This window comes from Melanostigma gelatinosum (assembly GCF_949748355.1).
Source record: "Melanostigma gelatinosum genome assembly, chromosome: 17".
Classification (NCBI taxonomy): Eukaryota; Metazoa; Chordata; class Actinopteri; order Perciformes; family Zoarcidae; genus Melanostigma; species Melanostigma gelatinosum.
Genome location: NC_136650.1, coordinates 15,286,388 through 15,298,709, shown reverse-complemented (window position 1 = coordinate 15,298,709; position 12,322 = coordinate 15,286,388). Strand labels below are relative to the sequence as shown.

The following is a 12,322-nucleotide window of genomic DNA, read 5'->3' as shown; positions in this document are numbered from 1 at the left end:
TGTCTAAATACTACAGGAACGTGACTTTGATGAGAGAAACACTGAAATATATGTGTACTTAATTGTTAAATTCCATGCATCAGCTGATGTTTTGCCAGTGATTGACATGAAAAGAGTTTAACAAAACATCCAGCAGGTGGTGGAATACACTCAAATGGAAATCAATGAACTTTTGTTCTTGAAGCGTGATATCGTATTGTGAAGGACAGAACTACGTTCCCGGATGTGTTGACAGCATTGAAGGTAATTTGGGCGACCCTGTAACAAGCGAAAATCCCCGAAAAACCAGCAGCACTCTGTGTTTACGAGGATAGAAGTTAGGCCGGACTAGGCCAATAGCGGCGCTGGTAATGAGAGAACATAGCCTTAAAGTAAAAAAAAACAATACATTTTAGGAAACAATAAATTACCTTTTTCTGTGACATTGGGTTCCAGCATCTGACTACAATTCTATGTATGATGGTCAGACTTTGTGGCAAATTGTATCACATTTAATAAGAACGAATAAAAGAGACAGACAGACACCAATTCTTTCAAACTATATTCCTGCCAGATTCATCGGTGGAATAATTCAATCAGCCGTCAGTCTATAAATAACCAGTCACTGTGTTGTCTCTTGAGTGGTAGAAGAGAATTAAAGAGTAGATGTGGTTTTGTTCTGATCCGTTTTCTTTCCAATAAGAGTCATTTTTTTCTCAAACCTCAACACCTTCCATTTGCTTTGACAGTAGTGTTGAAATTATATCATACAGTAGCCCTGATATTCACACAAACAACTTTACATCAAGCACAGCATTCCCAAACAGGTTCAATAACTTCTTCAGTTTGAAGTAAGAGCAATGTAGTTTTATTGGTCTGGAGTTAATTATGCTGACTGGGCAGCTAGAGGGACATTCTTTGCGTGAGCTGCTTTACATGGTTTCCACGAGAACAACTCAGTTATAATGTGAGAAACGGAAACGGTCAATCACCACATTAAAATGTCCACATTGGAATCAATTAAAAAAAGAAAAAGAAAAAAAAAAAAGAGACTTACTCCATGATTTAATCATTTTCATCAAGGAAATTAAACTAACGGTTAAAAATATTTTCTTAAAAACAAAAAAAAGAAAGCTAACAAAACGAATAACATCACAGAGTCAGGTTTTGTTTGGTTGAGAGACGAATAATGGTCAGAGGCACTGGTTCAGGAGGGGGGGGGGGGGTCCTCGATAAGTAGGACATCATCCTTTCCTTTGAGTATCAGAGGAGAGTTTCCTCTGTAAGGACATAGACACAGGCAGAGGCCAGAACGCCACATTCAGAAGGATCGGCGCGACACACTCCCAATCTTTACAGTAATCCCGAGAGGCGCGACTCCTCCCCTGTATAGAAATTGCAGTTTGAGATCCAGCAGAGTAATCATGTAGTGACAAGGTAAGCAGTTCAATGGCACCCTCTCTAGTAGAGTAGGGTGCTACAATTAAATGTCATGAGCGACAGGACCCAACATAATGAGGAGGACAGGCATTAGGTAAATAAGATGGCATCAGCTTAGACGGGGCTGACGTGGCACAGATGACAGGTAAAGAGACAGACTAGAAGGTATTTACGACTGGAAGTGTCACAGTTGAAATGTGCAATTTGTTTTTTAGCCGACAGCAGTGCTCCCCCAAAAAACTGCAGATCCCACCCTCTAATCCCATGTCAGTTTCTTTTTTAAAACCAGATCCTGTGAATGGGATATGACACAGGTGTGAGAGGAGCAGAGGGGTCGGCTGGTTCACAGGTCGTTCGGGTTGACAATGGTGAAGTCAGAGTCCTTGCTGTTGGTGGAGCCCTCGTCTGGGCTGGAGGAGCCCGAGGTGATGCCGGCCATCAGGGGGTCATGGAAGGTCCCGGCCGCACCCTCGGGCTCCAGTCGCACCAGGCCGCGACCTCGCCTGATCGGAGGGGTGCGCTCGGCTGCAGCCTTTCCTCCTCCGTCGGCGGCAGCAGCAGCAGCCGGGTCTCCGTCCTGGCACATGAGGATGTAGTCGTCCCAGTTCTTAACCTCGGAGCCGAGGCAAGACGCCACCTGCACATGAGAGATGGTGAGGGTCGTCTGTCTTTTTCTGCTGCGTCTTTGACCCAAAAGCTAAACGTATTCAAATGCAACAATTTAGTTGCTGTCTGAAGCAGCATAACTCCGGGTGATTCATTCCTAATGGAACGCTTTAGCGGCCTAATCCTGCAAAGAATACAGTCCTGGCACAAACATTGGATCATTTTCGCAAACAGGACACAATTTTTTGGAATGAAAATGATCGGATTTAAAGATACTGAACACTGGATCAAAAGGTCAAATAATGAGAACAAACAACTGAAAACTAATCCTGTCCGAACGAATACTGATAGATGCAGACAGTGCAGAGCTCCAGTACCAGCAGCCTAAAAGATGGATTATCGTAAATGAACCTGTCGCTCAGGTGGGGCCATCGCCGGCTCCTCCTCTTCTGTGCTCACGGCCCCCCCGTCCAGATCAGAGACCCGGCTCCGCCTGCTGTTTCCTTGTTGGTGGTGGTCGTGGCCACTGTTGAGAAAATTAGCTTATATACAGCTTTAAGTAGCATTTAGCTTATATACAGCTTAATTAACAGCTAGTTTATATGCAGCTTTAAGTAGCAACTAGCTTATATACAGTTTAATTAACAGCTAGCTTATATACAGCTTTAAGTAGCAATTGACTTATATACAGTTTAATTAATCACTAGCATATTTGTAGTTTTAATAACCATTAGTTTATATACAGCTCTATTAATCACTTATACAGTGCTCACAACACAGCAAGGCCAGAGAGAAGCAGGTGAAAGGTTACTTATTTAACTGCGACACAAGGAACAGGACGCCATCCTTAGAGAAGATAAGAAAGAGACAATGAGACAGTGAGACACCGCCCCAGCTGAGCCCGGCTTCTTCACACACTCCTTCTTAGGACCTCTCGCATGGAACTCCTCACTCACACTGATGGAAACCAACGCCTACTGGGAGGGGCCAAGGTGAATGGACATTCACGGCCTCCATCCAGGCGCCATAACGTACAAACGTGCCACGCCTGCATCTTTGACTTTGGCCAATGTGTGACAAGGGGTGGACCCCCTATATTAAGGTTCACGCTGATGTGTTCAAGCGTGTCTCATGGTGAATCTCTGCGAAGTTCATCCATTAGCACCCAAGCTTGTTTTTGATAGCTGGGCTGAATGACTCTGTTGATAAATAAATCTATTGCTTTGATTTAACTATACGCCTCTGAGAGCTTCTGTTTCATTCTTAAACCTGCTCTAAGTGTGAAAGACAACAACAACACTTTTTTTCACAACAATTTGGTGACCCCGACGTGATAGATATGATACGGAGCTTCGGGTTGGAATGTTAACAGACCTCTCTATCTGTGTTTCAGAAAACAAACTGCGAGTCTCCCTGGAGGCTGGGAGCCCTGGTATTTGCCACCAGGTCGTGCCTGCAGTTCGGGAACAGTCTGATAGTGTCGACACAACTAACAAGGTGAGCAGAAGCCTATTTGACTGAATTCTGCGTATTGTATTATAGTCATAAAACTAAATTAAATCCGACTGTCCGAACTGTAAGTATGACATAGTCATTAAAAGTATTGTAAAGAATAATCAACCGAGCAGCAGGGTTGTTCAGCCCAGCATTTGGGGTTTTTTGTACATATGCGTGAATGAGTCCAGCAGAAGACGTTAGATAAAAGGCGAAAAATGACGTTTTTTGTGGCAGCGTAGAGTGAAGTAGTGTGAGACGCGGTCGCGCGCCTCTTCTGTCGCGGTCACGCGCCTCGCATGAAGCGCTCAAATTCCTGCCACAAATAAAGCGTCATCTTTAACGTAATTATAAGACGTCTTGGACTACGAAGAAATTGCATAACATGACGGGGATATATGTATATGTTATTGATGTCATTGATAAACTGTATTGAGAAAAGTGACTGCGGAATTCCCGTATTAAGAGCATCGAGTCTTCGGACATTAACTCGTGAGTAGCGATCCAGTGAAAAATAATGTTACTTTGCTTAAAGTTTCCTCGACGGAGTTTCTGGACGAGAGCACAGAAGTTGATTATATCGGTGTGTTGTTAATGACGGACGAGATTAATGAAAATGGCCAGAACGTGTACAGGTCCAGAGATGACCTAGGATAAAAAGCAGTTAAATTGTATTGTAGACGTGCTACCCTGATGGTGTAGTGGTTAAAATAACGGTCTTCGACGCGGTAGGCCCGGGATCGGATCCCGGCTGTAACATTGTTTTTGACAATAAGCAGCGGCCGTGTGATGTATTAAAGAGCAGCGCTCTTTGATATGTGTGTAGGATAGGGACAGAATTGATTATAATTTGACTGATTGTTTGCTGAAAAAGCATTTGTTTTTCATTTGTATCGTGGTCGAGAGGTCAGCGGTACACAGTCTGTTTGATGAGGTTGAGAAAAAGAAATTGCTGTTGGAATATAAAATAGTGTGTCTAAAAAAAAAAAAAGAGCTGTCCATCTCCTTAACGGACCGCGCTTGTGTTTATGATTTGACTTAAAGAGACAGAAGTGTATGTTCTAATTTGTGGTCATTGTTTCACTGCATTTGTAAAGATATTAATTTCCTTCTAGACCGTACTGTGTTTGTTTGCTGAGAAGCAGTTTGCTTAGTTTGAGAAAAAGAGCTGTCCATCTCCTTTGAAGACAGCGCGCTTGTGACTTATTTAACTTCAGAAAATGGCAGTGCCTGTTTTAATTTGTGTTTATGATTTTACTTCAGAGAATGGCAGTGTACGTTTTGAGCTTGTGTTTATGCTTTGCCTTCAGAGACACAAGAGCATGTTTTAACTGTGTTTATTAGTTGCCTACAGAGAGCTAATGCTGAGCTGTACGTTTTAACTTTTGTTTATTTGTTTGACTGTATTTCTAAAGATATTCCTTTACCGCATTGGTGATCTCTGCGCATTTTAAAAATGGCAGTGTGTTGCAATTTTGTTTGAATGAGAGTTGATGTTTGAAGCGTACATATGAGAGAGAGAGAGCTGAAAGCTACAGTCAAGTTGTTTCAGATGTTCGTGTGCTTATCACATCATATGCTGAGGTTTTGAGTTGTGGTGCTGCAGATGTTGGTGTGTGATTTCAAAGTTGATGGTCAGTTGAGCAGAAAAAACACGCATTAGACACAGACGTTGCACTCACACACACACATAAATCACTAGAATATGCTGAGAGACAGCTGAGGGTTAATATAAGTGTCAGTTTTACTGGCGTAGTTAAATTTATTGGAAAATTGGGTTCCCCAGGAACTGTTAGCAAAGTGTAATGCGGAAACACAGCAGTCACTCATGCAATAAAAATAAAAAATAGTTTTAAAGCCGATACACAGCTTCTATTCTTCCAGCCAGACAGTCGCTAAAAATTAGGAATGTACAAGGTTAAATGCTGTAACAAAGCATCCATTCATTTAGTCAGACAAACGCTGGTGGGAAAATAAGGGAGGAAAAAGCTTTCCTGATAAGAAAGGACAGAGAGAAGACAATTAAAAAGGTGGGGGCTTGGTGCACACTAGAGGCCTTATAAAACATTAAGTTACATCCATTGCATGTGTAATTAAAACATAGCATTTCACACCTAGCAGGGATATATAGGCAGATTTGTAAATAATATATATTCATACACTGTTAAATAATATGCGTTATACTTGTAAAGCTATATTGCGGAGTTGTGAGGTCACTGTATGAAGGTTTAAAACGCCGAGAGGAGCACTCCGTCATCCTTTCGTACGACAGGAACAGATAACAGTAACCCTGAAAGTAACGCTTGCTTAAACCCATCAGATTAGGGCAGAAAACTGCCATCTTAACGCAGGAACAGAGTGTTCTGCTTATCTATCCACACAGAGACTTCGAAATATGTTTAGAACATTACTGTTTTCGTCTTCTTCACCCTAAGTGTTAATAATAAAATAGATCATCATTTCACACACACACATTCCAGAGAAAGCAAGGTTGTGAACGAGGGCCAGTGTGAATTCAGAGAGCAAACATGTCAATTGAAGGCATGAGAGGAGGTTTGGCTCCCTCTGCTGGCACTTCACAACCTGGGAAGAAAAAAACTGTGGCCACTCCAAGAACTGCAACAGGAACAGTGGATAGGAGCTTTGGCTCCATCGTGTGGACATTTGGGAATACTGATTTCAGACTTTTATTGCCAGTGCAGAAGGCCGGAAACAACACAGGCTGGCGGATGGTACAAGATTTTCGACCAATCTATTAGCCACAATACCTGCGTCATATCCAGTTCCAGATCCACATATTCCCTTAACAACCCACAGCCCACAGAGAAAGCATCCTCCATCATGAAACACCTCAGCCCCCTTTAGTTTGAACACAAGAAACAGAAGATGTGTTCACCATTCTCACATAGACTCTGTCACATGCATCGGCACTTCAAGAATTGACTATTAACTCCCTTTGCACCTAGAGGTTTCTGAACAAAAAGAGGGATGTTAATGCAGTTTTGTATCAGAAAAAAGGGGGAGAAAGAGACTCATCAAAGAATCCTCCTAAGAGAAATACACATCAAAGAATCCTCCTAAGAGAAATTCACGTTTGGAGCTGCAAGAAAATCGAAAAGAGAAGGAGCTGCATCAAAGAATCCTCCTAAGAAAAATTCACGTTCATATTGTCTATGAAACAGGAGGAATCAATATGGCGTCATCACTACAACAAGGACCAGAATAGCTGCAGGAAACGACATGGCAGATGAAGCTGCTAAAGAAGAGGAGGATACAGACCAAAACAGATGGTTCTGAAAACAGCTATACAAGAGCCAGAAATCACTGAAGAAACACTGATTGAGATACAGAAGAAGGCTGGCCCATACGAATGGTCCGAATGGCAAAGGAAAGGAGCAACAAAAGGAGAAAGTGGACTTTGGAGATCCCATGATGGCAGAATTGTGTGTCTCACTGATATCAGAGGCACGCACGAAGGAAAGAAAGGAACATTGCAAAGAATGCAAGCACTGTGCCTCTTCTGCGACGAATGCACCACCTGTGGAGATCACAATGTGAAGAAACCGTACAAAACACCTATGGGCTCTTATCCTGTACCATCAGCCTGCTTCCAAGACATCAGCATGGACTTTACTCATCTTGGTAATGGTGGACAGATTCTCAAAGTGGGTGGAGGCAATCCCAACTAAAAGAGAAGACGCACAGACAGTAGTGAAGTGGCTGCAGACAGAGCTGATACTCCGATAATGGTTCACATTTCAGTAATAAGCATTTGCAGGAAGTAGATATGGATCAGTGTATCATTCACAGTCACAAGGACTGGTAGAGAGGGCAAATCAGACGCTAAAATCGAAAATAGCGAAAACATGTGTAGCATCAAAGCTGACATGGGTTGAAATTTTACCATTAGCTCTAATGGCAGTGAGGAGCGCACAAGGAAATAAGACGCATCTTTCACCACATGAGTTAATGACAGGGAGGCAAATGCCTGGTCCTCCAAGAGACGGTAGTCATATACATAGATATACATAGATACATAGATGTACATATACTTAGATGTGCAGCAAATTGAAATGAAGGCATATGTGACTGCATTAATCATTCTCACGGAGGCTCTCTCCAAACAGGTCCAGCGAACCAGTGCAGCTGACCAGGAAAAGGTAAAAATCTCATCCGAGAGGGTGACTGGGTCAGGGTCAAAGTTCATAAGAAAAGTGGACTGACCCCAGGTGGACAGGGCCGTACGAAGTGAAGGAGGTTACTTCACACTCGGTCCAAGTCATAGGTAAAGCAGGAGCACCTTGGCACCACCTGTCACACTGTGCCCCAGCATCTGAGCCGTCCAGACCTCTAGCAGAGGTCCGAGGTAATCTGACGCAAAATGCATAATTTGTTTTGTAATTTGTAATTTGACTTTTCAGCAACCACCAACAGGTGATCCAATTAGCTACAGGACATGGAAACGACAATGTTTGGTTAAATTGAATTGTTGATAATGCTATAAAAAACAAAATGGGTGGCTGTATAGCTTGTGCTGCAGCTAGACCAGCTAGGTTCACCGAACCAGCACCACTATATCCTGAATCTGACCCAACAGGATACGCATGCATGACAAATATGACTAAAATGGCTACTCCATCAAATTGCATGACTCTGGCATCCATATTTCCACCAATTGATAACGCAACAGCAGCTGAGTTCAGTCTGGACAAAGGTCCAACCTACATAGATACAATCAGAGTGAACCAGAGGAGTGCCTAATCAATACAAATTGGTATATCAAATTGCAGCAGGTTTTGAGAGTATCGCAAGTATTATTCCATGGATAACTGTGAATAAAAAATGTTGATCGTATCAATTATGTGCATTACAATGTTCTTCGTTTGGCTAATCATACTAGGGATGCAATAGAGGGTCTGGCTGAGCAGCTGGCCCTAACTTCTTTGATTTCTATGCAAAACAAAATGGCTTTGGAGCTTTTGCTCAATGTTTGGAGATCTGTGTTGCACTAACATCCCCAACAATACTGCGCCGGACGGTTCAGTCACAAAAGCACTGAATAGTCTGAAGGCACTGTCAAAAGAAATGCAGGAAGCATCAGGTGTGAATAATCCATTTGGAGATTGGATGGAAAACATGTTTGGAAAATGGAAGCACCTGATCTTGTCAATAGCAGTGTCAGTGGGTGTGTTCATTGCAATACTGGTCTCATGTGGATGTTGTATAATACCCTGTATTCGTTCTTTGGTTGGCCGTCCTATCACCACTGCCCTCTCCAAGGAACCATTACCACCCCCTCCTTATGGAGCTTACCCAGTATGGGAAGAGCAGAACAGCCTGGTAGGGTCAGGTGAGGCAGAGCCAGACACCAGCGTGTGAACAGGGCAGGAAGGTAAAGAAAGTGACGTCCTTCAGACGTCAAGAGAGGGATTTGTTGAGAAAATTAGCTTATATACAGCTTTAAGTAGCATTTAGCTTATATACAGCTTAATTAACAGCTAGTTTATATGCAGCTTTAAGTAGCAACTAGCTTATATACAGTTTAATTAACAGCTAGCTTATATACAGCTTTAAGTAGCAATTGACTTATATACAGTTTAATTAATCACTAGCATATTTGTAGTTTTAATAACCATTAGTTTATATACAGCTCTATTAATCACTTATACAGTGCTCACAACACAGCAAGGCCAGAGAGAAGCAGGTGAAAGGTTACTTATTTAACTGCGACACAAGGAACAGGACGCCATCCTTAGAGAAGATAAGAAAGAGACAATGAGACAGTGAGACACCGCCCCAGCTGAGCCCGGCTTCTTCACACACTCCTTCTTAGGACCTCTCGCATGGAACTCCTCACTCACACTGATGGAAACCAACGCCTACTGGGAGGGGCCAAGGTGAATGGACATTCACGGCCTCCATCCAGGCGCCATAACGTACAAACGTGCCACGCCTGCATCTTTGACTTTGGCCAATGTGTGACAAGGGGTGGACCCCCTATATTAAGGTTCACGCTGATGTGTTCAAGCGTGTCTCATGGTGAATCTCTGCGAAGTTCATCCATTAGCACCCAAGCTTGTTTTTGATAGCTGGGCTGAATGACTCTGTTGATAAATAAATCTATTGCTTTGATTTAACTATACGCCTCTGAGAGCTTCTGTTTCATTCTTAAACCTGCTCTAAGTGTGAAAGACAACAACAACACTTTTTTTCACAACACCACCGAGGGAATTTTTGGCTCTCAGAGCCGTTTCAGCGGCTGCTGCGACGGTGTAGTGGTCGTCAGCGATGGAGATCTCCTCGTTCTCCTCCGCCTCCAGCTGGCTTTGGTTGAAGCGAAGCGCTCCCTTAAGGATGTCTTTGATCTGACAGGATCCGGGCCGAGGCGTCAATGTGATAGAAACAGACAAACGGAGAAGAAGACGCACATGTTAAGATGGTAGAAGTACAAAAACACATCACAGACAATGTACACTTGCTCAGACTCACCTGTTTGAGTCCGGCCAGTGACACCAGCACCTCGTCCTCCTTCTCCAGGTGTTCTTGGAGAATCACTTCTTGGATATTACCTGTGGACATGTGATAAGCTGTCACTCACTAAGCTATACAAACAGCAACAAAATCCCCTAGTTAGTTGAATGAATTACCTTGAGCTGCAACCCAAAAACTCCCCATTTTCAACCTAGTGCACACAGTAGCACAGTATTCTGTCTAAGATGTTATGGATTTTGTAGTCACCATCAGAAGTCCCATATTTGGGCAAGAAATGTAGTGTCCAAAGCATGTGCACTTATTTCTTGCTTAAAGTACAATGTGCTTGACCTACATGGAAAAAAAGACCGAAATAAACAAAAACACTGCAAAATTTCAATAAAAACCCCAAATAAAATTAAAGTAAAACAATTACCAAATTATAGTTGAATAAAAACGCATTTACTACTACCTGACCATTTGCACTATTGTATATTTGTTTTTAATGGGTTGTTGTGTATTGTATGTACCTTTGCTGTACTTGAGGAAAATACATATTGTTCCTCAAGTACAGGATTGACAATAAAGTCAATCTAATCTAAGTAAAAGAATATATTTTTATGAACAAAACAGGCACTTGTGGCCATTAATACAATTCTCCACACAAACCTAAATGTTATATGTCAATATGTTTATTTAAATAAATAACACACAACGTCCTCTTTTTTTTAGAAAGAAAAATGTTCGACATCTTTTGCATATGAAAAAATGTTTTGCATGCTGAAAATGAACATTTGGCAATTTGCTGCTGGTGTACATTTCTAGCTACTCACAGATGTGAGTGTTCATCATCTTGGCACAGAATTTGCTCATGGCCTCCAAATCATTGATCTGGCCCTGCAGGAAGGACACCTGGGCTTCCAGGTCCTCCTCCTGTTGCAAAAGCAGAGGGTAACAAAGGGGAGCGTGGTAAGCAGAGGGTCAAGAAACCCCAGAGAGGAGTTATTGTTGGAACTGTAAGAGAAGATTAAAAAGACAGACCAACAGAGGACTAGACATGCAGACAGTCCGTCAGCAAAAAAAAATGACAGTTTACGAGAACAGATTACAGGTCGGACTGCTCACCGACTCTTTCTTGCCCATGGACTTGCTGTGGGAGCGAGAGCGAGTGATGTTGAAGAACGACTCTTTCTTGGTGGCCGAGAGGGGCGGAGATGAAGTGCTGACATCACTCCCTCTGGAGGGGGGAAGAGGCGGGGAGGCGGAGGTGTGAGGCCGCACACCGGAGAGGCTTTCTATGCTGGGAGAGGAGCCAACTGTCCTGGAGCTTTGGCCTGAGAAAGGGGGGGGGGGGGAAAGAGATATTAACATAATACGTCCACGGCTTCCATTAAATAAATCAATTATATCACCTCAAGTTGTTACGTTCTTTTACAACAGTACAATACTGCTCGAGCATGGATGTGCATTCATGACCGTGGGATCAGTGCGTCTCATAAATAGGTTCATTTTAAATGGAGTAGAAGGATACAACAACAATATGAAGCCTTGATTGTGCAATAATTGGAAAAATTAAAGGAATTGTAAAATAAAAAAGCATTTTCCTTAGCATTTAAATGAAGCATTAATAACTGAATTTTAAAATGGGATGGCTAAATTTATTTCACTTTTTGAACTTCTTTTACATTTACAGTATTGAGATTGTCTTAGAGTCGACTTATAAAACAATTGAATTGAAAGATGAGTAACCAGTGTGTCCCACCTAAAACTTAAAGGAGATCCGACCCACAGAGCAGCAGCAGGAGCTTTGATTGGCGAGCTGTCTCATGTTGGCCGGGGGACGTGGAGAGTCAGACCAATCAGTGCGTCTGCCGTGGCTCCGTGAATGACGTTCATCAATTAATCACATGTCAAATATTTGTTTGAATTAATTAAGTAACTATATAACTAGAAATGATTGGAAGCCTCTATAGTAGAAGGATAAGGGGAAACCATGTTTCTTTGCATTTTTAAAAGGCAAACTTGCAAACACATGACACACAACAACAAGTGTCTCAACTGTGTCTTGGACACACACACACACACACACACACACACACACACACACACACACACACACTCACACACACACAGGACAAGCTCTTGAGTACATGTTCAAAGCAATGCTGACAGCAGATGCCACAACACAACCATGATGTTGATGTCATCAGTACAATTTCCACTGATGTGGCGAGCTGTGATCTCCCTCTGCTGGTCAAAGTTTACTATTACATGCTCTGGACACTAAAGTCCGTGTGTGTGTGTGTCCCGCTGCTAACCTTTGCTGAGGTGG

The 12,322-nt window shown here is 42.5% G+C and overlaps 1 protein-coding gene across 1 annotated transcript in view; it reads right to left on the bottom strand.

The window, feature by feature from the left end:
- Positions 1-671: 671 nt before the first annotated feature.
- tbc1d5 (TBC1 domain family, member 5) overlaps positions 672-12,322 on the bottom strand; it is a 23,397-nt gene continuing 11,746 nt past the window's right edge. Inside the window, 7 exon segments of the mRNA XM_079287786.1 lie at positions 672-2,056; positions 2,437-2,552; positions 9,743-9,884; positions 10,009-10,088; positions 10,824-10,923; positions 11,116-11,324; positions 12,309-12,321. Of these exon segments, the coding sequence (XP_079143912.1) occupies positions 1,763-2,056; positions 2,437-2,552; positions 9,743-9,884; positions 10,009-10,088; positions 10,824-10,923; positions 11,116-11,324; positions 12,309-12,321 (954 nt within the window). The 3' untranslated portion in view covers positions 672-1,762.